At 37.1% G+C, this 25,893-nt stretch overlaps 1 protein-coding gene across 3 annotated transcripts in view; it reads left to right on the top strand.

Annotated features, from left to right (window-relative positions):
* Positions 1-22,190, top strand: part of CDH6 (cadherin 6) — a 126,097-nt gene extending 103,907 nt beyond the window's left edge. For all 3 annotated transcript variants that reach the window (XM_058564299.1, XM_058564298.1, XM_058564300.1), the window contains 6 exons: positions 1,455-1,708; positions 6,326-6,462; positions 8,991-9,112; positions 10,443-10,560; positions 10,693-10,944; positions 16,172-22,190. In XM_058564299.1, the coding sequence (XP_058420282.1) occupies positions 1,455-1,708; positions 6,326-6,462; positions 8,991-9,112; positions 10,443-10,560; positions 10,693-10,944; positions 16,172-16,662 (1,374 nt within the window). In that variant the 3' untranslated portion in view covers positions 16,663-22,190. The remainder of the gene's footprint in view (positions 1-1,454; positions 1,709-6,325; positions 6,463-8,990; positions 9,113-10,442; positions 10,561-10,692; positions 10,945-16,171) is intronic.
* The last annotated feature ends 3,703 nt before the right edge of the window (positions 22,191-25,893 follow it).

Here is a 25,893-nt window from a genome sequence, read left to right as displayed (position 1 = left end):
GAATTAGAGAGAGAGGATATATAAAGACCACAAAAATAAACTAAGTAACACGAATTTGCTGCAAGCTCTTTAGCTACTTTTTAGAACACAATAAAAAACATTTTATAATCTGAATTCTGATTTTTTTCCCTAGGTACTTATTCATTATTTTGGAATACAATAATGAATCTTTTATATTCAGAATTCCTATTTTTCCCCTATGTACTTATTCACTATTTACCCCCCAAAATTGTCTAGCACCATAGAGCAGTATACAAAAGTGCGGCAAGAATTTAAAATCAATAAACCGTGTGCCTCAAAGCTAAAAGTTTCTATTAACTTTGGTCACTTTTTTAAATGATTTCACTTTTATCATGTATGGTGTAATATCTTCTCTCTCCTTTAACACACTCTTATATCTGCTGGTAAATATAAGCAGAGGTGGACGTAAATAGCAAGAAAATTTTTTCCTCTTAAGCTTTGGATTACATGTCTTAATATCTGGAAACACAATAAAACAAGTTTAAGTGACACTCAGACCAATGTTTTATACTATAATATAATTAGGAAGCCCATTAGTGTGCATTAACCTTTTTAATTTTCTTGGTGCCTTATCAGATTCAACCTGAAATTTTGCCTAGCCGACTAAATCACATTCACTAACATCTTGATTAATTATGTTTCTAGTGAGCCTTGTCATATTATCATCTAAAACTAAAAGTCAGCAATAAGCATTTGGGTTCACTCTGTCTCCAGAAACAGAGATACTTTTCCTAAAGACCTCTGACAACAACGATCGTGACTTTCTTTGGCAAATAATTAGCCCAATGCCCTTATCAGGCTATCACTTGGAATATTTTATCACTTTATACAAAAAAAAACATTTTTTAATCTATTTTATCTCAATGAGGAAGAGGGAATCATGAGGCAAACCCGTGGTTCTCAATTCTGGCTGCACATTAGAACCACGAGGGGAGGTGTTTAAAAGTCTAGATTCCCATCTTCATCCCAGATATTTTGGTTTAATGGTCCAGGCTAGGGCCCAGATATTGGCAAATTTTAAACACTCGTTAGGTGTTTAATTAAAGCCAAATGTGACAACATCTGACACAGAATAATCTACTACATATTTGCCAACTTGCCCCTGGCATGGCTCCCTGTAGTCAAACATAAGGATTTTTTTTTTTAAAAGAGAGTCTGGTCAAACAGCCTCCTGCTTCCTGGTTCCCTTTCCTGCCCATTATACCTTGCACCCACTTTCAAGGCAACGACAGGCACGGTTTCAGCCCACACTTTCAGTGGGATCGTGTGGCCTCTGAACTCCCATGTCTTTACCCAATATCACACTTTGTAGTGATGTCTCTACGCCATATACTCACATTCACGTATCAGTGATTTGCACTAAAAGTGGTTCGTGTCTTGGCTTTCTGTGTGTTGGCTGCTATAAATATGTCACTTCTCCCCACCCTCCCAAGCTCTTGGACTTTGAAAAGAAGAAAGTGTACACCCTCAAAGTGGAAGCCTCCAATCCTCACGTTGAACCCCGCTTTCTCTACCTGGGTCCGTTCAAAGATTCAGCCACGGTTAGAATTATGGTGGAAGATGTAGATGAGCCCCCCGTCTTCAGCAAACTGGCCTACATCCTACAAATAAGAGAAGATGCTCAGATAAACACGACAATAGGCTCGGTCTCAGCCCAAGATCCAGATGCTGCCAGGAATCCTGTCAAGTAAGCACACTTCTGTAACATGTCTCTTTCACAAGTGTCAGTCAATTTATATTCAAATATCTGCCTGCAAGTTGGAAAAAACAAATCCTTTTTTCCTAATTAGACAGTTGTATCTTCCTGAAAAACTACTCTAAATAGCACCTTCACTCTTCTTGCTCAACATAAATATTATTTTAGTGGGAGCATAAACCTAAAAAACACAAAATTGAAGGGGAAAAAACATAAAATGAGCTATAAGGAGTTTACTTCCTGCATAGAAGTCAGACAAGGTAACGCAGCTGAATGATCCGGGATTTTTTTTTTAAGGTCTTAAATTTGTCAAAGAGTGGCATGGAGAAAGCATTGTGATTTTTAACAAACAAGGCACTGGGCTTGAGAGTTTGTTTTTCAAACATGGAAGAACCTATCATGTAACACTTAGAGGCAGAATTATGCACCTTTTGGATGCATAATTGTTTTCTTTTGCAGATGTGGATAAAAACAAGAACTATTTCATGATATGTCCGTGAACTCCTGGGAAAATTAATAGAGCAGAATCCAAATTTATAGTATATAAGCAAACTCTATTTTCCCTGTACTTTCCTTCCACTATAATTGTAAATCATGTTGCAAGAAAGCCTCATTGCTCTTTGACACCACTGATGCTTCAGTTTTCTAGGATCTTCTCATGAAAGCGCTGGAGGAAACTAACCTCCAGCCTTTAGCCAGCAGCTTAGTTGACTAGATGAGAAAAGGGCTAAACCAGAATGTCACTGTGTAAATTACTCCCCATAAAGAAAGTAAACAGCCTGAGAAGCTAGAGGAACTCTTGCCAGTGAGCCCACAAAATATATTCTGATCAGGGCACTTGCCATGTGACAATCATGTTCTAGGCATTAGGGATACAACAGAGAACAATACCAAGTCCTGATCTCATGGAACTTACATTCTAATTGGGGCAGATAGAAATAAGCAAACAACAAATATGTAATATGTCAGGTGAAAATAAATTGTACACAGTAAAATAAGACAGAGTATGGAAACAAAGTGTCTCTGGGGCACTATTTTAGATAGTGTGGTCAGGCTCTGCCTTGGTAGGAAATCATTTGAGGAAAGATTTGAATGAAAGGAAGGGATGAACCATGCTGATACCTGGGGGAAGGACATTCCAAGAAGTGGGAAAAGCAAGGGTAAGGTCTGATACCAGTGCTTGTGTGGCATGTAGAAGGAGTTACAAGGAGGCCTATGCAGCTAGAAGGGAGTGAGCAAGGCAGAGAGGGGTAGGTATGAGGCAACAGGGAAGTTTGTTAGGTGGTGAGTATGGCAGGTCTTACTGGGGTTTGTAAGCCCTGGTAGAGACGGGATTTTATTCTGATTGAAATAAGAAGTCACTGGAGAGCTTTGAGTAGAAGCGTTACCTAATCCAAAACTACTTTTTAAAAGGATCACACTGGCTGCTGGATGAAGACTATTGCTTCAGATAAAAAGAGTTTGAGGCTCTAACTCAACTAACTTTAACTTTTTAGCCATTGAGCCCTTTGGTCAAATGAAACCTTATGGCAAGTCCCACATCTAAAACACAAAAATGCCTGGCTTACTTTCAGGGAATAATTTTAAATCATTGGGAAAATAGTTGATAACTACAATAACATAACTCTGTTGTGTTATCATTCCATCAGACCATCTATAGACACCTTAAATTGGACTATGGACAACCCAGAGTAGCCAGACATGAGTGAGCTCCATGGATCAAGTGCTCCTCCATACACATTTAATATTATTAGAAAGGAAAATGAATGACGGCCTTTGTTTGTATAACACAAAGAATGTTAAGTACTTTCACTATTCTCTCAAGAGTTTGTTCTAACTGCGTAAGGAAAATATCTTAGCAAGTCAATGTCAAGATCAATTTAAAAGTATTAACGTTGGAAGTTTACAAATATGAGCTCTGGTTACCTCTTTGATAAGTCAACATGTTTTTAGTTGAAAAAGATAATGTCTTCTGAGAATTTAGGCTGTATTTTTCTGTCTGTTTTTCTTTTTATACCGAATACATTTTTACCCTCTGCGTTATTATATGTTTTATGAAAGGAAGTAGTTAGTTTGTCAGACTGGGTTGGCTGTCAACTAATTTTGAAGTTTTTTCTGCCAGCCCTCCCTTGGTACATATGGATTTGATATGTAGATATAGATTTAAGGATAGAAATACACATAGATATATTGGTATAAAAATGCATATTCCAGTGATTCCTTTTATAAGATAAAATTGATTCTTATATTAAGAAAGTACATCCATACATAGTTTTTGGTTATTCTAGACATAAATATTGAAAAACTAGGTGCTAGACAATATGTTAGGTGCACAATTAGTACTAGAGAATTCTTCTCCCAAACATTGATATATCATTATGCAGGCACAAATCTTTAATTCTTTAATCACATAAAATGTTTTTCTTCCACTCTTTATCAGTTTATCACAAATGACCTTTGATTTCCATGAAAGAGTCTTATAAAATGTCACTATGAATACATATTATCAAAAATTTACATGCAAACACACTTTCTTTCCTAACAGACAAATCTTCCTGACTTGAGGATATATTAGAAGACAAATTGTTGAATCACAGAATACAATAAAGTTCCAGAAAAAAAACAAAAAAAAAAAGAGCTACCTAGCATAATAATTTGCTACAATCATGGTAGGATTGATTACATAACTGTTCCTTATCAGTTATGATTACAGTTAATGTGACTAGATAGTAAATATCCTGGATATAAATTGAAAATACTTTGGAAAGAAAAACCATAAATAAATAAGGCTTTGTGTGCAAGCATCTTTCCTAAACAATGTAGACATTCTAGGTTTTCTATTAATTTTTAAATCTCCCAATTAAAGGAAAAAATATATATACAATTTTGATATTTCCTAAGTAGTTATTTTCTCTTTAAAATTGAAAGCTGCCTTCAACTAAAAATTCCTCACCCCACACCCTTTATTTCAAGGCTTGATGGGAAAATATGATTACTTCTAAAACTTAAAACTATAGCAGGAAAAAAGGGACAAAGAACAAGAAAAGATTAATGCTGTATATAATTGTAACAGCTTATAAAGGCAAGGAGCAGCATGCCTTAAGCTTGACATTTTTCATGAGGGAAAAAATATATTTGTAGATAACTATTACATTTCTTACAAAGTCTATGAATATTGAGATTTCCTTTTTGGTAATTAATTATATGCCATAATTATTTACCATTCTCAAATTAAAAACAAAGAAAGGTAATCAAGTAGGTTCAATGCTGTTGCCTAAAATTCTTTTTTTTTTATAATTGACTTACAGTGCTGTATAAGTTTAAGGTGTACAGCATAATGACTTCACCTACATATACTGTGAAATGATTATCATAATAAGTTTATTTCACATCCATTATCTCATATAGACATTTAAAAAAAGGAAAGAAAAAAATGATTTTTCCTTATGATGAGAACTCTTAGGACTAAATTCTTAATAAATGTTGATTCAGAAATGGCAAAAACCATAGCTATTTCATCTGTTTCAACCATTTTGATAATAAAACATTAGGTTTATATAAATTGAAACTAAAATTCTAACCCAACCTGATAGAGAGATGGATAGATAGATATCCATTGTGAACTTCATTAATTCTCTTTAAAGGCAGGCATAAATAGCCTATAATAATGGAATATCTACTTTATTTAGATCTCCTGCTAGAGAAAAAAATAGATTTTATTAAGATAAAATGTATTGTTTATTATAATTCACTAGTTATATTTTAAAACAAAATTATTAATTGAAATAGAATCTTGGACATGGTACACTAACGCAAGTTAGTAACAGGGGTTTATTTTTCTTAGAGCGTTCATAATAATGCCACACGTGTATGACTAGTTAGGTCATTTACTTAAATTGTATTTCTACCAAGCTGACATTTTTAAATCTCCTACCACGATATAAATTTTGAGAATCCAGGTGAAATGGGCAATTTTTTGTTCCTAATGGGTTTAACATCAACTTTCTTCTGAGTTTTCTCTTTAATGTTCCCCCATAAAACAGAGTGTACACATATTTTTCCCCTTGCATAGCTATTCCAGAAACTAGTAATAAATGTATAAAGAAGATAACATTTCTCAAAATTGACTAGTCTTCCATCAATTTCAGTATTGATCTCCTATCCCCCTCTCCTGCCTCACTAACTCAACCACACTAGCCATCTTTTGCTTCTTTCAACCTAACAATTTTAAAAACAAAATGGATAATAGAAAAATATCCAACAATCCTACTTATGCACACACACACACACATTAAAGTTCTGAGGTTCTAAAAACTTGAGTTAAATTATAACAATTACTACACAAATTTGATCCAAATTACATATAAAAAAATAAACTTTAGTGATGATACTCAGAATTATGCCACTTATCTAGTGAATTTACTATTAAGATTTCAATTGTAAAGAACTAATTTCTCAGAATATTTTGCTTAATGTTAAGTTATAGATATTCAAATATGTGCTACAGGTAGGAAAAAAATCATGTAACAGATATTCTGGGAATGGCTTTAGGGTTTGAGAATAGCAAATACCAAGAAAACCTTTTTAAAGTCTACTCTGCATTTTCAGGTATTCTGTCGATCGACACACAGATATGGACAGAATATTCAACATTGATTCTGCAAATGGTTCAATTTTTACATCGAAACTTCTTGACCGTGAAACATTGCTGTGGCACAACATTACAGTGATAGCAACAGAGATCAGTAAGTCCCACCTCATATCACTGCCGTCCCTGATTGACAGAGGGAGAGTCCCAGCATGGGCTGATGAAGCACGGCTGAAACTTGTCACCATTATTGATGGTCCTGCTCGATACATATTGAGGGAAAGAGCCCTGTAATGATTTGCAGTAATGGTTCTTCTAGACGTGTGTTGGTTTATTCACAAATGCGGAGGCAACTGTGGAAGTGCTGCAGTTCGGAAACAACAAAATGGGAATGCATCTCTCAAATGAAATTAAATCGGTACATGTTGGATTCCAAAAAGCTTATAAATCAGAACATTACAGAAGCAGCTGAAAAAAATGGGCTCATGTTAGAATTGGGGGGAGGGAAATCAAGTATATTCAAAAATGAAGACATTATTTAGAAATATTTTGGATATTCATCCTCTCACTTTCTATAGAATTTCTATTTCAAAATCGTTACAGAATTAAGAGATATAAATTTCAACTCTTCCATGGTACACCAAAGTGAGAAATACAAACCACCAAGTAATCAATAAAATGTTTAAAATGAATTTTATGGCAGTTCCCATAAAAGTTTAGGCAAAGAAAAACAGTGCCAAAAGAATGCTTCAAATAACATGATTATACACAGTGAAAATTGTGTAATGTAAACACAATGTGTAGACCTAAGTATATAAAAGAAAAAAGATCTTTAAAATAACACTGAAATGTTTAAAAATAGGCTTCTAAATTATAGTTCATTTTTAGTTTTTGTTTTTGATTTTAAAAGTTCAAATATTTTTACTCAGTTGGGTATCTACTGTGAAATATTCCATACTGAATGGTATACTACAGTAGTGTTCTTTGTCAGCATACCTCATGAGATTTGAAGTGGCTGAAGGATATTGAGTAGAACAATAAATAACCAATGGGCACAAAATAAAGCATTGCTTTTTGACAGTGATAAGAACTCCTCATTATTAATTTGTTAAGTAGGAATTTGCTCTTCAGAATTTATGTGGAAGGACTAATGTGGATACCAACGACGGAGCATACGTAAAGCTTTAAAATTGCAGAATTATTTCCCCCTGAAAAGGATCATTTTTTATAACATCATGGAATTTTATTTTTTACTGAAGCAGTCATTTCATGTGTATTTTAAGCTTTTTGCCTAAAAATTTCTGTTTTTAAGATTTAATGTTTCTGTGATATATTTGAAAGTACTGGTGATAAAGACCTTTTAAAACTTCATCTTCAGCAGCTCTAACACTGGAAGAATAATGTGAGCAAAATTTTAGATGCAAAAGAGCTTAAGAATATTATTGTCCAAACTTCTCAACTACCTTTGATGTAACAAGAGCCAAGAGCTTGTATAAAACCAACTCACTCCCACCCCAGAGCCTTTGCACTTGCTGTTTCCTCTATCTGGAGGGCCAGAAATATTCACATGGCTTAATCCTCTCCCTATTCATGTCTCTGTACAAGTGGCATCTCATCAGAGAAACCATCCCTGGTCATCCCATTCAAAGTAGCACCTCCATCTCTCTCCAATCCCTTTTCCCTGTTTAATTTCTCCAACACATTTACTATCTCACGCATTATATATTTCTGTGTTTACTTTTTGTCTACCCCCATCAGAATAAAGCTCCAGGAAGCCAGACCTTTGTTGTTGTGTCCCCATGTGTCCCAGAACCCCAAATAGTGGCTGGCACATCTTAGGTATTAGATTCTCACTAAATATTTATGAAGTCAAGGAATGAACAGACATGTGAGTGAAGAGAACTGAGGTGAGAGATTCTAACTCCTGATTCCTGGGTCAGAAACCTGTCTTCCACACAAGCCAGGAGATTACCATAGAAGACAGCCAAAACACTTCAGTTACCTCAGGTCTTCAAACATTGACGCTGCTCCGTCATTATCCTAGATGAACAGCCTGGGCTTTGGAGTCAGACAGACTCAAGTTTGAAAATCAACTCTGCTTCTTATCTATGAACATGGGAAAATTACCCAACTTATCTGTGCCTCAGTTTCCTCATTATACAATGGGGCAATAACTATCTGCCTCAGAAGTTTGTAAGGATTAAATAAGATAATACAGCAAAGTGCTTAGCACAATGTCTTGCTCTTATTCAACAGTCAAACTAAAAAACTAAGACTAATAACAACAATTTGGTCTCCTTTATTTCCTCCCCTTTTTCCTTGTGTCCAAATTTTTCCCATCTGCCTGTTTCCTTGGCTTCCTTTAAAATCCACTTCTAAAATGCCTTCCCAGATAACTGTTCTTTATTTTGTGTTACTCTGGGGTTTATCACACAATTGCGCTGTATCAGTACAAGTATCTTTGTCTCCTAGGTATTTCCATCAGGTGTATCCAACTCCAGAAGTACCAAACGATCTAATTCTATTTTTTTTTGTGACTACTTTGGTACATAATGCCCTGTGCTACTCACAGCAGCCTTGGGGGATCTGTGTTTGAATGAGAAAGAAGGCGGGAGTGACTGTTATCTAAAGGGGATCAGCGATCAACATATAAATGCCTATTCCTTTCTTTTTGGCACGTTACAGATAATCCAAAGCAAAGCAGTCGCGTACCTCTATACATTAAAGTTCTAGACGTCAATGACAATGCCCCAGAATTTGCTGAATTCTATGAAACTTTTGTCTGTGAGAAAGCAAAAGCAGATCAGGTGAGTGTCATAAGAAAGCAAATTAATTTCGTCAGATTAATTTAGATCTTCTAATAATTCAGATGATACACAGAGCTGAGGGCTAGTTTTGAATTATCTATGAAGTGGATGCTAACAAAATTAATACTATAAATAAGAACCAGGATGAATGTTTAACTTGCATAAGAGAACAAACAGTTTTTAAGAACTGGAAGTTCATCAGCCTCAAAGACTGATGCTGATTCCAAATCAGTCTTAGGTTTTCACTAAAACATATTAGTCACAGCTTTATTGGAAAAATCTTTATTGGTGAGAAGATAGTTCAAATTACCATATATACTGGAAAGTAATAACTAGAACATATTTTACAATTGACTATAATTCATAGTTTCACTTATTTACATTGCCCAGCTGTACAAGTAATACAAGCTTGTGAATGTTTTACTGTTTTACACATTTGTCCCCACCTGAAACAGGCCTTTTCTGCCAGTGATATAAAAATTACGTTACAGTTTGTCAAAACAGAAGTGCACTGTTAAAATACACGTCAAGTGGGAAGCTGAAGTTATGTGTTTTACATACAAATTTTCTTTTTAGTTTTTTTGCAAGTTGATGGCTTATGTATATGCCAAGATTGCATTTCTGAACAGGCTGTCCAAAGAATGCCTCCAGTTTCTTAACTCGCAATGTTGTCACAGATCATTGTGATATTTGTATCACTCTATGGCAGTGTTTCTCAACTAGGGTGATTTTGCCCCCCAGGGGACATTTGGCAATATCTAGGGACATTATGTTTTTTTGGTGAGGAAGATTAGCCCTGAGCTAACATCTGCCAATCCTCCTCTTTTTGCTGAGGAAGACTGGCCCTGGGCTAACATCCATGCCCATCTTCCTCCACTTTATATGGGACGCCACCACAGCATGGCTTAATAAGCGGTGCTAGGTCCACGCCCAGGATCCCAACCTGGGAACCCCAGGCCAACGAATCAGAGCGCACAAACTTAACCACTACGCCACCCGCCAGCCCCTCGGGGGACACTTTTGATTGTGGGTGGGTGGGTGCTAGGAGGTAGCTAGTGGGAGGCGGGTGCTACTTGTATCTAGTGGGAGGAGACCAAGTTTGCTGCTAAACATCCTACAGTGCACAGGACAGCCCCACAACAGAGATTGTCCTTGCTCCATTTCCAACCCATCAGTTTTTTGCACAGTGTGGATTCATTGTAAATTTTCTAGAGGCTATAAATTTTTAATTAAAACTAGAAATCATTTAGTCAAGCAATTTACTGCAAAACTGTAAAAAACATTTTTGAGTTAGCAAAACTTTGTGACAGCTTTATGGTTTTGATTTTAGTTGATTCAGACCCTGCGAGCCATTGACAAGGACGACCCTTACAGCGGACACCAATTTTCATTCTCCTTGGCCCCTGAAGCAGCCAGTGGCTCAAACTTTACCATTCAAGACAACAAAGGTAAATGAGCCCTAGTTACCTTTTCCATCTATATATTTATATCTGTATCTCTATCTATCTATTCCCATCACAATTGATCCAGTACATGACGCGGTATCCACATACATTCACCACTTTGCTTTCCGGTTCCAGACAACACAGCGGGAATCCTAACTCGGAAAAACGGCTATAATAGACACGAGATGAGCACCTATCTCCTGCCTGTGGTCATTTCAGACAACGACTACCCAGTTCAAAGCAGCACTGGGACAGTGACTGTCCGGGTCTGTGCATGTGACCACCACGGGAACATGCAGTCCTGCCATGCGGAGGCCCTCGTCCACCCCACGGGACTGAGCACGGGGGCTCTGATTGCCATCCTACTGTGCATCGTGACCCTACTAGGTAAACTGCTTCTCCCTGCATCCTATCTCCCCATGCTGAGGGGCACACACTGTTACTGTGACTCTCTAGATTTATCTGCCTCCCCCATTAAGTCATACAGCCCAATCTAGGTGAGTAGAGTTAGATGCTGAGATTCTGTGTTGTTCAACCATGACCTAGTTTTTGCTTGAAAATTTGTGACAACATGGATGGACATTGAGGGTATTATGCAAAGTGAAATAAGTCAGAGGGAGAAGGTCAAATACTGTATGATTTCCTTCATTAAGTAGTAGATAATAACAACAATAAACAAACACATAGAGACAGAGATTGGATTGGTGGTTACCAGAGGGGAGGGAGGAGGGTGAAAGGGATAATTAAGCACATGTGTGTGGTGATGGGTTGTAATTAGTATTTGGGTGGTGAACATGATGTAATCTATGCAGAAATAGAAGTATAATGATGTACACCTGAAATTTATGCAATGTTATAAACCAATGTTACTGCAATAAACAAAAAATTAAAAAAAAAAAAAAGAAAAGAAAAGAAAATGGCTTTGGTAGAATGAACAGATGTGAAACTTGCCCATGTCTTTACCTACCCAGGGAATCATTCCACCAAAAGAATCTCTTGTCTGTCAGACTGGCAATGAATCTCAGGGGGATTTGAGGGCAATATAAATATGCCCTTTTCATCTCATTTGTTGTTTAATATTTAACCTGGCAAACATTGTTAAATTTTAAAGAGTGAAAGTTGGATGAAGGCCCTTCCTACGAAGGTAAAGTTTAAAATCAATGGGAAAGTGGGAAGAGGAATGTAATGACTTTTTCTCTCTCATAAAGGAAAATAAAAAGTGATGAAATTTTCTTTAATCCAGCACACTTATTTTGATCTACCATTTAAATAACTACTTTCCTAGCATTGCTTTCTGATTGCCACATACACAATGTCTATTATTTCTCAGCCTCTGTGACTAAGGAAATAAATCTAGGACCTAAAAGAAATGAATGTAATAAAAGCAAAAATCAAGGTCTAACAATGATTCAAATGAAATTTTTACCCCCAACTAACTAATTAAGCACACAAGTTGAGCTCAAAAGGCTCAACAGACCCTTGACTGTTGTGAACTAAGAAACCAAATATTAGCTAATGCAGTCCTTCTAAAAATAAAAGTAAGATTTTTAAAGCTTGCCTACACAAGGGGGAAAAAAAGTAAGAAGTTAGAGTTAACCTAGATTACACAGGGGGAAAAGAAACTTTAAAAAATGACAATATAGTGACTTTGAGAAAAGTAAAGACAGACCTCCATTTCTCCAGGAAGAGAATGCCAGGGATCCCTGCTCAGAAACTTCACATTCCAGATCAACTTTGCTAATTATAACAGAAGCCTTGAAATTCAACCATAGAACTGTGATTCTCTTTGTCAGCTAAGATTTGGGGAAAGTATTTTAAGATATGAGGATAAATAAAAACTGAAAGTATGCAAAGATAAATCAGTGTCTCTAATGGTGTGAATCTGTAAAAATTGTTTTGGAAGAGAAAGATCTGAATATTCTTTTTGATAAAAAAGGTTATTTTTAGAAGTGCTGGATTGGCTGGCTGAACTCAGGTAGAATACCCTGGACTCTTGTGGCCTGTGGAAGGAGAGCCGACTCTCATCTCACGCGGGTGATTCTTCCTTTCCCTCAACATCTACCTATTTTCTCCTCCCCCCTTTTTTATCTTCTAACCAGCTCCCTTTATCCTCCCTTTTCGTCTCCTTCCTCCAATGAATTTGCTGTCTCATTACTCCTAATTTGCCTCAGTGTGTCTCACATCTTGTCTAGTCTCTTCAGAATTCTGTACCTCATAAAAAAGAAGAAAAATTGGATTTAACCTTTACTAGGCTCACATCACGAGCTAGACACTGGGCAAGATGCTTTACAAATGTTTCTCTCATTTAATCCTCAGAACCATCTGGTATATATTTATCTGCATTTTAAATATGGTTCCAAGACATAGAGTCATGTAGCCAAGTCACACAGCTAACAGGTGGTGGAACTAAGTTCCAAGCCCAGGTCTTCTCCCCCCGAGCCTTGGTGCTTCCACATTGCACTGTACATTCTTTGTGAGCTGATAGAAAGCAGGGCAACTTCCAGGCTGAAAGAGAGCCTGAACTGAAAATAAGACAACCGAAGAAAGCGGAAGCAAACCAGAGTCAGTGAGAGCAGGGAAGCCACATTGATATAGGAGGAAATTGGCAGTCAAGAAAGTAGATTACGTGGCATTTTGCAAATAAAATAATAGTATAAACAACTACTACATCTCATGCCTCTGTGGTGCTTTAGATTTTACAAAACTTTTGCATTTATTAACTCATTCCTGACAACAACCCTGTGCACTGTTACTGCTTCTCTTTCACAGAGAAGGAAACAGACTTAGATCAGATCGTTTAAGTGAACCTAGGTCTGTTGACCTCAAATGCCTTTCTACCTTCTAGTTTTATGATGAAATTTGAGCACAGATTGGTCCAAGTGCCTCCCCTCCAAAAATCTCACTGCTGTCCTCTGGCCCCAAGGGAGTAGAGAAAAAGGAAAGGCTCACTTACTGGGAAGAAAGCGTATTACTTTCTCAGATTGTTTTTGTTCCATGTGCTTGGAACTCACATGTTCAGATTACAAAAGTTAGCTTTGAGAAAGATCTGTCTTCTAGACAGTTAAACACTCAAGAAATTCTGTTCAGATGTGCTTTGGGCTAACAAAAAAAAGATAAAAGCAGTTGTAGCTGTAGGAGAATTCGGCAGTGAATAAATGCCTTTGAATGACTGAAGATGCCCTCTGTCTTCCAGACAATTGCACCTTCAGGTGTGCATAGGACTAAAATAAAAGATACAGGTAACTTAAGCTGAGGAAGAGTTAGGAAGTGATAAATGCCTGCTATCTTGCCTTAAATGACAGAATGAACCTGTGGTACATCAGAGTTTAATTCTTTGAAAGACAGTTAGCTTGGTTCTATTCTCTAATCCCAAAGGCCATCCTGATTTACAACCCTTCTGTTTTGCAAATCCGTGTCATTGGTCAAGCTGGAAACCAACCGGGATAAAAGGTAGATTATGAGCATCCCTCTGCCCAAAGCCATGCAATTTCCTACCCACCCGGATCCTGGGTCAAGTGAAGGCCTACAAAAGCATCCATGGCCCCACATGACCTGGCCCAACCCTGCTGTTCTTCTCTCCCCGGCTCCCTCTGGTCCAGCCACAGGGTCTCCATGCTGTTTCTCAAGCACTCCAGGCACACGCCAGGCACACTCCCACTCCAGGGCCCTTCTTCTAGCTCTGTCCTCTTCACCACATAGCTCCTTGGATAACTCCTCATGTCTTTGATCAAATGTCACTTCCTCAATGATGCAATCTCCCCTCAAAAACCATATACAGCCCCTCAAACGTACACAGAAGCGCTCCCATCCTCCTTTCTCTGCTCTGGTTTTTCTTGTTTACATTGCACTTATCACCTTCTAATAATTTTCTTATTTATTATACACATTGTTTATTTTCTGTTTCCATCCACCACCACTCCCACCACTCCCACCCACCTTCTTAGGGCAGGACTCGCAATCAGTCGTATTGGTAGTGCCTAGAACTGTACCTGGCACAGAGTAGGCACTACATAGATATATTTACTGAATGAATAAGTGAATAATTACCCTGAATGAATGGGACCAATGAGGCATCAGGATATTCTCTGACAGCAAAAAACAATGTATGCAATCACACAACCACACACTTGAAAATGGCAAAATTGTATTTCCTTTAGAAACAGTCTATGACCCAAACATGCTTCAAAGCATGGTCATTAAGATTGCAGGCTTTCTAGTCTGGTTGACCTGGAATTCGATTGCTTGGACATGTGACATCTCTAAGCCTCAATTTCTTCTATGTAAAATGGGGTTACAATGATGGCACCTACTTTGTAGGGGTATTATGATAATTAGACAAGATTCAGTATGTAAAGCACTTAGCACAGTGCGTGGCCCACTGAACTCTCTCCATAGACAACCAATTTTTATTAATACTATTAACATCTGAAATTTTAATATATACACATATGGGTGTGCATATATCCATTATTATATAGGTATATATATGTCCACCAAAAGCCACTATTCTGTAATTTTTATTGCAATAATTCAATTTTCATGGCTCATGAAAATGGGATCATGTTATGGAAGGGAGAATAAAGAGACATTACTGGTACTTTCTGTAATAAACTCCCCTGGACAAACCCTGATTAACGGTGCATTTTCTGCCCTAGATAGCTGTTTTCTCTCTAAGCTGTCTCTATGTTTTTATTTTCCCACCCATATGTCCATTTGTAGATGTGTCTCCCTACATGTGGCCAGTTGTGTTCTCCCCAGCCAGCTGTCAAGAAACATCAGGAGCTATTTAAACACAATTCTTGCTTTGCATCTAATTTGAGTTAGGAGGAAAAACTAAAAGAATGAACATTTTGGGCAACAAACTTATAGAACATAAACTCATGAAAGATTTTTTTTTTTAAAGTCCCCACTTAAATGTGTTTATTTTGTTTAGCTCAAACAGAAATAACCTGGCATGTGTATTATTACCTGCCGCCTTCAAAAGGGCTGATCTTGAAGTCCAAAATGGCTTTCTGAATTGTATCTGGGTCTTTCCAGGTATTATCTGTAATAACGTGTCCTTATATGTGGGAAAGGTATGCAAATATTCACAGCTCGACTTTGAGTTTTAAACTAATTTTACACTTTTCTCTGGAAAAAAAAAAAAGAAGGCATAATGCAAAAGTTATTTTAGTTGTGGAGTTATGCAAACCCTTCAACACATCTAGAAGGTGCCAGCCTTGTGCTCATAAGCAGCTTCAGAGCATTTTAGGTGTTCAGCATAATTTGCACTCTTAATGCAGTACTCCCTCTGTGGTTGAGCTTTTTATTATTTTTTTTTTCCTTACCTTAAAACTAGTTTGTCATCTCAAAGCAAAAAGGAACTACTGACAAAATATGATGATGTTTTATCCTATACTTAAATTGTAACCCTCTTTCAAATAGTTACTCCATTTCTTCGGGTCCTGGTTTGATCAGGCACGGAGGCAAGTGCACGCTTCACGAAATAAAAGTTGAGTCTGCACTTTCCTAGAGAACTTTCAAAACTTGGCATTGGAGCACAGTGTTTCTTCCCGGCATTACCTGGACGGCAAATTAACTTTTCCTTCTCTTTCTGTTTTGTTCCTGCCTCCAGTGACAGTGGTGTTGTTTGCAGCTCTGAGGCGGCAGCGGAAAAAAGAACCTTTGATCATTTCCAAAGAGGACATCAGAGACAACATTGTCAGTTACAACGACGAAGGTGGTGGAGAGGAGGACACCCAGGCCTTTGATATCGGCACTCTGAGGAATCCCGAAGCCATAGAGGACAGCAAATTACGCAGGGACATTGTGCCCGAAGCCCTTTTTCTACCGCGACGGACTCCAGCCGCTCGTGATAACACCGACGTCCGAGATTTCATTAACCAAAGGTTAAAGGAGAATGACACGGACCCCACTGCTCCACCCTACGACTCCTTGGCCACCTATGCCTACGAGGGCACGGGCTCGGTGGCCGATTCCCTGAGCTCGCTGGAGTCGGTGACCACGGATGGAGACCAAGACTATGATTACCTTAGTGACTGGGGCCCTCGCTTCAAAAAGCTAGCAGATATGTACGGAGGGGTAGACAGTGACAAAGACTCCTAGTATGTTGCCTTTTTTCATTTTCCAATACGAAGCTGAAATACGTGAAGTGGCTATTTCTTTCTATTTATCCACTATTCCGTGAAGGGTTCTCTGTTCTACCCGTTCCAAAAGCCAATGGCTGCAGTCCGTGTGGATCCAATATTAGAGACTCTTTTCTAGTACACTTTTATGAGCTTCCAAGAGGCAAATGTTTATTTTTTAGTGCATCCACTTAACCATGTCAGTCAGCCCAACAGCCACTGTGCTGGAGGAGAGGACAGAGAGTAACCTTTTCCCTTGCTCTCTTAGGGCAAGTTTGGAACATGCTGATTCCACTGGCCTGGTCTTTTTGCTACACTCCATTGACTCAGGTCAGCTGACTGCTCTGACTGTACACTTCACATGCTAATGGGATGAGGGATTGTGCTTTAATGATAAAGATACAGTTTTAGTAAGAGAAATGAGGAACAACTTCACAGTTGTTCCTGGTATATCGGTTCACAAGGAGATAATGAACTATATATGGGTGTGTTTCTGTCACAAAGAATTTAAAATATCTGCCCATCTTGTTTGTTCTTCAAGAACTTTTTCTGACACCAACGACTATTCAAAACATCAGATCCACCAATGTTTTAAGATTCTCATTCCTCTTTAGAAATAGAAGCAAATTAAATGGTAACATTCCAAAACAACAACCAAAAAGAAAACTTAGTAAGACCTCATTCCTTGCCACTAACTTATAATTTGTTATATATTAGACATGCAGAAGTTTGCCCTTGCACCATATAAAGGAAAAGGGAAAACAGCTAATAAGGTTGACAAAGGAAATATTTAGCATACTTTAAAGTTTGGGCCACCAAATATACCACAGATTACTTGAAATTATTTCAACCATCAGTAGGCTAATTATAAATAAGTCTAATTGTTTCAAAGTTCTTGAAGGAACTTTTCTGAGACAAATTTTAACTCCTTGTCTGTAGTTGTCCTCAGTATTATACTAATATACTTGAAAGTAGCAGTGTGAAGTACAATAATTCATATTCTTCAGATACTTCTTACACAATTAAGTTGCATTAGTAAAGGTAGATTAAATAAAACTCAAATCCTGCTCTCAGAGTTTAATGGGGAGGTAAGAGCCAGCCACACTTGAACTTGATACCCTGTCCTTCACGTCTGGAAACATCTATCTATTTATATAATGTGATAGATATAGATGAACATTGAGATCATGGTGAAAATCTACATATTACATATTTGGAAGATGCTTACACAGGGAAAAACTTGAATTCCTTTCAACAAGAGTGTTTCAGGTTGTAATTAACATGATAGTTGACTTTCAAAAGTATTAATATTTTTTCATTGTTTTTAACTTGGTTTCCATGGCAACTCTGCCAGCCTTGTCTTTGAGCTAATGATAAAGTAATGGTCTCAAACTATGACAGAAAAGTAATGTACAATCCATCCAATCTATTATTTCTGTAATTATGCAATTAGCATCACAGTTATTATCCAGAGGACCCAACTGAACTGAACGAATCCTTTTGGCAGGTTCAAATCATTTATTTCATACGGCTGTTCTAATGACTTTTATCATTAGAATCTGACATTGTGCAGTCATCAGAAATTTCCCAAGTACTGTAATGAAAACATCCTTGTTTTGAAAAACTTTAAAAAAACAGGCTGTGTATATATATATAATATGTACTTAAGAATATGCTGACTTCAATTATTAGTCTTAGGGGTTTATTTTCAATTAATGTTAATTTTCTACAGATAATCTTAGTGTAATTTCCATTTGAGGATACTGTCATATCAGCACATATTTTCTACTTGGAAACACACTGTTGTTTAGTTCAGTTTTAAATAGGCATATTACCCAGGAAGTAAAGACGGCACCTTTGAAATAAGAGAAATATAGTATTTTGGGTTAGGCAAGTAGAGTAAAAAATTTTTACAATCTTATTATTCCTTGTGTTTCCTGAATGGTTTCCTATTTTGTAATAGACTTCCCTGTATACTAACAAGTATTTCATGCTTGGGCTATTTCTTGCTTTCAGGGTTTTCTTTTGCTAGTTCTTCATACACACACAGACATACACTCACACAGAGGAATGCAAACAAAATACTATAGGAGGGCTTCACTGTAATGAGTCAATATATATCACAGTCACAGGTAAGTGTTGAAAAAAGATAGCTTAGTAAAGTTAATTAATAAGAACTAGTTATTTATAGCAATAGAACAGCACCTTAATTATCTGACTTACTGTAAAATTAAAGAGCTCTCTATCCTTATGTTTCATGTCATGTAACAAATTGAATCAAGAAAGTAAGTCCTGTAAAAAGAAAGGTGTCATCAGAAGTCTTCCTTTTGAACTTTTGGCGTTACTTGGAATGTCTGAGGGTTGACACTAGCAATTTCCAATGTTTAAGGGTAAGGTTTACTCTTTCCTGAGAAGTGAAAGTAAGTATTTCTGTAGTGGAATATTTGAGATGTAATTGGCAGGGTATTTTATCCCACCCTGAAGATGATATAATATACCAAGAACAGGATAATATAACTAAATACTCAAATAACTGTCTAATCTCCTACCACAAAACCTGATGATGAAGTGAATCTCTAAGAAATTGGACAATTTGAGAGTGGAACTGAATTAGCGTGAGAGTCCTGTAAGTATCAAAGTGGAGCAATATTTTCCTATAATTAAGACTCTGATGTCATGGAAACAATAAGAGCCACAGTGTGGGTCTCACTTCTTTCCCACCAAGGTATCAGGTCAAGCACTCAGGTCAACATGAATGATTACTGAAGAAAAAAATGTTTTCAGCTCAGTTTTCACATTGTCTCTGTCCTGATATTAGATGTTAGTGATGAGAAAGATGGAAGGAAAGGGGGAAGAGATAAAATTTCAATATTTGCTGTAATCACTGAGAAATTAAAATTCATTAAATATAAGCAGATTGCTTTTGTAAGTTGCTTCAAGGACTTTGAGGCCTCTGTGACATTTTTTTTCCCCTCTATTCAAAGGGGAGAGTTTCTTCAAACTATTAAGATGTTCCCTAAAATAAGCTGAAATTTTAAAAACATTAAACCATTGAGCATAAGTTTAAAGCTCCTTCACTTCGTGGCCACTTTCTACTGAAAGACCTGGAAAACATTTGTCCCCATATAAAAAAATAAATCAAATGGGAGAGAAGCAAAGAGAGTTCCATAAAACCATAAGAGAGGGGATCTGGGCACAGTAAACACACGTATTTTACAGAACTTTCTTAGCTTTACGGTTTAGGTGCATAAAAGGAGGGTCGAATAGAAATTGACTCCATTTGCCAGGAACAAAACCTGGCAATTCAATTTTAACTCAGTATAAAAATTTTTGGTTTAGTGTTCATTTTCAGCTCCCAAAAAGTTGTAAAAAAAAGTTCTTAAAAGTTGAATCTCTATCTCAGAAGCATACAAATTTTGTGATCCAAATTAACTTTAGAATGTTTCCATTACTTTCATCTTTAAGTGCATAAATTTTAGATGTCCTGATTTGCTAAGCAACACCTTACATCAAATGCTTTGCCTTGAAATGTTTATTTCATTGGAGATAATAATGTATAAACTATGAATTGGGCATTCCTCAATTCTATATACTTGAGGACCATAAAAAGTATGCAGTTTAAAGGAAAGAATAGAGCTGACTCTTGTGCACAAACTAAATATTTAAATCAGGTACAGCTATATTCATTTTCCCCGGAACCGAATCACCAAAGAAATTATTTTATCCTAGTTATTAGGTTTGAAGTAGTGTAATTACTTTGAAAGAATGCTCTAAAAAGTCATGATCCCCACTATTTGGAAAGGTATCCTCTGAAAAGGATCATTTTAGTTTAAATTTATTTTTTACGTTCTTATCTAGATGAAATCTTTTTTGAATTGTGACCGAGGATTAAAAATCCAGTCTACTGTGTTTACATTAACCTTACAAGCCAGCCTTCTCTATCAGATCATAAGAGTGGAAAGATTAAGACTTAGTGTGTGGATCTTCAGGAAGATGAACTGTTTCCTAAGGTCTGACAAGCAGCTTTCTTTTCCAGAGAATACAGAATTTCAGTATGGTCTCCTTAAAAGTTCGGTGACTGTTACGGTTGCAGCATTTTTAATCTCTCTTTGGCATCTTTATGGAATAATTTTCTAAAGGGATAATTCTCTACTAAAAAATAGCAGACCCCGAGCATATTTAATGTTCAAAACAATACCCTCTTAGAAAGGAAATACAGTGACTCACACACTTGTTAAAAGTTAATAAAGAAATAGCTCATTTTTAAAGCCAGAAGTTTATGGTCTCTGCATCATCAATTTAATTTAAGCATTGCGGACACAATCTTTAATCTACTCCCCATTTTGTAATACCTTATTTATGATGCATTGTCATTTTTTAATTCAGGGAGAACATTAGCCCAGCAGAGCCAGCAGATGAAAGAGCCGAAAGGAGATCAGATGGAAACAAAGCTATTACCCACTGTATTTCAGACAGGACCGAGGCACTTAGCTGAAGAGCCACTGGGTTATTAGATTAATTTCAAAAGAGCTTTTACAAGTTACTTAATTCCATTTTTTTTAAGAACCCATGGACCACAAACTCAAATTTCTTCTCAAATGGGGTTAATTTGACAAATGAGGCATGGACCCAGCATTGTGGAAAAAGCATTCCACTCTAATGAGATCTTGGTCTTTCTTGCAAGACTCTGCTATGTATGTAAATATATCTAGAGGCACCTTCTATAAGCTTTTAGTTTTCTATGATCTATTAGTTAGTGTTTATTAAGGAATCAAATGTATAGAATAACTAGGCATTCAGGGGGAGTGTTGTGTAGCAAACGTAACACTGATCTGCTCAGAAGACACATAGGAACGCTTCGAAAGCCCTGTACTGTTTTGTTTGTGATTATTTTCATTGCTTTGAAAGTACACTGCATAAGAATAGGCCTTATGATAAATGCTACGTACGTCTTCAGTAGTACCACGCTAAGGCAATGTGGCGTTCTCCTACCGTGATTTGTGATTTTAAACCCAGAAAATAAAAGCTTTTTGGTGTTGATTGTTTTTAATTAAAAATACTTCCAAGTATAAATTTAAGCTGACGCCACTCTTGAAGATTTACTGGCTGGAGTACGCAGTTCATACAGTTTTTCTCAGCATCACTCGTGTCTTTGGCAACGAGAACCCCTGATGGAAACAGTCACCGCTCGGCTTTCATCCACATTTCTAGTTAGGGAGATTTTCATAACTTCACAGATTACATGAGAAAGTTTTCTGTATTAGAAGAATGGGGTTGAGACGATTACCTTTTAGCTCAGTGTGGCCGGGCCTTTTGTTGTAGTCAAATGGCAAATACACGCTCCTTGAAATGGCTTCTTTTATTTTCCTTTGTTTTCTTAGACGTATAAATTTGAAAAGAATGCAATTTAAAAAAGTGATTTCTCAAAGAGTAAATATGCCTTTTGCAAATCAATTTTTGTAACAAGTTATTTATATGATATTACTTAATAAACTGGTTTTTTTCTAACTTGTTTTTTTTCAATTCTCTCAAACTACTGTTTGTAATCAGACTTAAAAAAATGTACATGTTGATACACACTTTATCTTTCCAAATCTGCTATTTTAACCTCTCAGATAGCTAACAAAAGCCAACTTGTTATACAATAATTAGCTTGTAAACAATAGTTTCTCCCAGCCAACAATATATATCATGGCACTGCCCTGGAAACTTCTTACTGGATGTCAAGAATTCTGTTATTTATGGAATTGCTGTATTAAGAAGAGAGCCGTTTATCCTCATGGTAATTGCTTTAGATAAAACAGGACAGTTTTATATTTTTGCCTATCCCAAATCTCCATCCTTTATTTCACTCCCACAAAAACAATTGTCTATGGATCTCTGGTTTAAAAATTGAAAAGAAATAGCAAGATCCAGACCAGAGGGAAATAAGAATAAAATCTTTCCAGTATTCTGATACTATGAGTAAATAAAATGTTTTTAGCATATTCAGAGCTATAATATTTTACATGCTTGGTTTTTTTTTTAAGCTGCCTCCTATTTCTACAGAGGCTGTTTCATAATTTTTTATCTGAGAGAATTCATAGCTTTGCAAAGGAGATTTTCATTCATTCACTCATTTGTTTAATATACAATAGGCACTCCACTGTGCAATGGAATATTCACCAGTAAGCCACATAGATATGTTTTCCCTTCTCTTCAGAAGTTCATGGTCCAGGAGTAAGGTCTGCCATAACCTCATAACTACGGTAACCATCAGAAGGTGGCATGGATATGTCTTCAGAGAGGTACAGATGAAAGTGTTATAGGAAGGAGAAACTGTTTTTGGTCAGGTGGAGGGGTGTTTGGGAGGTTTAGGAATTAGTAGGATTGAGATACAGGGAGATAAGAAATCAAAAAGAATAGCAGGGGAAAGAGAGAAAAGAGAGAGAGATTTAAGCAATGCTATTGATCTCAGCTGAGGCTCCCTGAAGGGGTTTAGGCTGGGGAAAGTCACGTGGCACCAGAACACAGAGGATCACCAATGCAGGAGCAGCCAATTTTTGTTGTTTTGTTTTCAGTTTTGTTTTTTGCCATTTGGTTTAAAGATAACTGAGTCAGGAACAGAAACTCATGGAAAGGAATGATGCTATTAGAAATATACTTTTTCCAGGATATATACATTGTGCAGAAGTATGCATGGTACACTAGAGCCAAGCCCCACCCCACCCCTCCCATCCCACCCTCAGCTCTCCACCACCCCAGGGCGAGCAGAGTACAGAATCTAGAAAACTTCCCTGACCTAATGGTAACATAAGCAAGAAATGGAATGTGCTGTCTCAAGGACCCAGTTCAGCAAGCAGATTCCTGCAAACATTTAGATAGGCTAAGCCCTTTCCCATCACCATAACAAACCACTTCCTGTAATAATTATTAGCGTGTATTAGAGTAATTCACTCTAGCTGCTGGAGCAGACAAAATCTAAAATATCCATTAAGTTTATGTCTCACTCTTATGAAGTTCAGGGTGCTCGTGGACCTTTCTCCCTCTTGTAGCTATGTCATCTGGAGTACAGTGCCTCCAAGGATTAATGTGGCAGGGGAGGAGAATTTGCTAGATGATCGTTTTCGATGTTTCTAGGAGCAGGGCCTAGATGTGGCTTACACCACTTCTGCTCACATCTCATTGGCCAGAACTCAGTCAGATGGTCCCAAACCAACTGGACAGAGGCTGGGAGATGTAGACAGACAAGCATATGTGTATCTGGTGAGCACACATATCTATCTGCCACATATAGGTTCAGTCTCTGTCAATCTTGCAATATCTTTCCCAATTCCCTCCAATTTCAGTCACCATAATAAGCCATATCCCATAATAATCATGAGGGTGTTATCAGAAGAGAAAGTAGGAAGTCTTTTATAAATTCAACCTTCAAGTTGAAAACTCGTGTAAGAGGTGTTTCTCTACCATCCTTGACTCCAATGCCCATGGTAGATATTTCTAATTAATTGACTCATGGATCTTCTAGATGCAGCCTTAGAATCACTAACTGGAATGCCCCAGCAGCCATCAACAATAGAATAATGTTGACCTATTTGCCACCCCAAACCTAAGAGATTAAGTCCTCCATTGAAAGACTTATTTTCTTTCAATCAAAGTTTTGTTCACCACTCACCACTGACATTTGGGAAGAACATTCTGGTCCTGAGATTGTCAAAAAATTGGAATAATTAAGGAAGCTAAAAGGCTCGGCCTGCCATTATAATTAGCTCACATCTTTATTTCATAAATCTGGACCTACAAGCACGGATCTCTTTGTCTGAACAATTCAGATGTTAATTTCAGCTCAGTTGACACATGTCTCCTCAGTGGTACTCCTGAACCTTTAGATTCATTCTGCAAAACTCATTTGAGAACCTACGATGGGCCAGGCACGGATCAAGGTAATAGTGATCAAGGGGTAAAAAGACAGACAGCCTGCTCTGCACATACCATTCCCTCAAGGACTGGCATGATTTAATCTCCCATTATTAATCTTAGTTTTCCTGACTAAACATTTTGTACTGAATGACATCCTGATTCTTCAGATCACTTTTCTGGGTCCTGAATTCAATACTTTTCCAAATATGTCATGAATAGATACGGCTCTTATAAAGAAGTAGATTGTCTCCTACTTCTGTCTATAATAGACTTGTTCCTTTTTTAAAATGTCTCCCTTGACATATTAGATCATCTTTATTGCTTCCTGAGCCATTTAGTCTCAAAAATTTAACTTTTAACGGCAAATATGTCTTGTTTGCACATTGGTAAGAAAAAGTCTCCTTATAGTCAGTAAAGGGTAAGTTTTATTAAAGTTTTTAACTTTGCTTAGCTGCCTGATAATAATGTCTTACTTTTATGCAGCACTTTAGAAATAATTATGATATATATGACTTAACATCACTCTCACAGAAGCCCCGTACAATAGGCTGTATCGTTCCCAACACCAACAAAGTAGGGTCATTTGTCCTCAGGTCCCATCACAGGAAATAGAATTAAACTCACGTCTTTCAATTCAGGCTCTGCAATTCTGCCACTGAACCCCACATTTTCCCCTTTGTATGCATAGTCCAATCTCATCCATTTGAAACAAATATTTATTGGGAGAAAAAAAGGATTCTTTTTTCCTTTGCACAAATTCAGATGAGGTTGGATTCTGCTGAGGGCTGCAGCCCCAAAAACATTCCTTTCTATACCATCAGTTCAAATGCTCTATGAAGAAAAAAAGAGGCTGAAGGCAAAATCCTGCCTAGTAACCTCAATTACCCAGCTGATTCCGATTATAAAATTGGAACAGTGTTCCCAAAGAAAAATATTCCTAAGAAATAGAAAATTCTACCCAAGACTGCAAAAGCTCTAATTTTTTATATAATAATAATCTTGACAATATTGATATTTCAAACATCAAATTTGGTTAAGTGCTCTGTAGAGCAGCAATGCCCTACAAGAGGAGAGGGAGAAGGAAAGGAACGAGGGCTTCCTGTTGCTCCTCAGGGGATTCAGATTCCATGACTAAACGAGAAGTTGTGGAGGAAGAAGGCGACTTGCTCTAGCCATGAGCACCCATTGAATCCAGGTACCCACCCCAATAACATGGTGTCTGTGATATCCCAGAAAAAAACAACTGCCCGGTTAGGCGGGTGTCTGTGTGGCAGCGCAATAGGTACAGATCTTGGTTTACAAACTGAAAGTA

This window comes from Diceros bicornis, chromosome 20 (genome assembly GCF_020826845.1).
Source record: "Diceros bicornis minor isolate mBicDic1 chromosome 20, mDicBic1.mat.cur, whole genome shotgun sequence".
In the NCBI taxonomy this organism is placed as follows: Eukaryota; Metazoa; Chordata; class Mammalia; order Perissodactyla; family Rhinocerotidae; genus Diceros; species Diceros bicornis.
The sequence above is the reverse complement of the archived record's forward strand: the minus strand, read 5'-3'. Positions and strand labels throughout refer to the sequence as shown.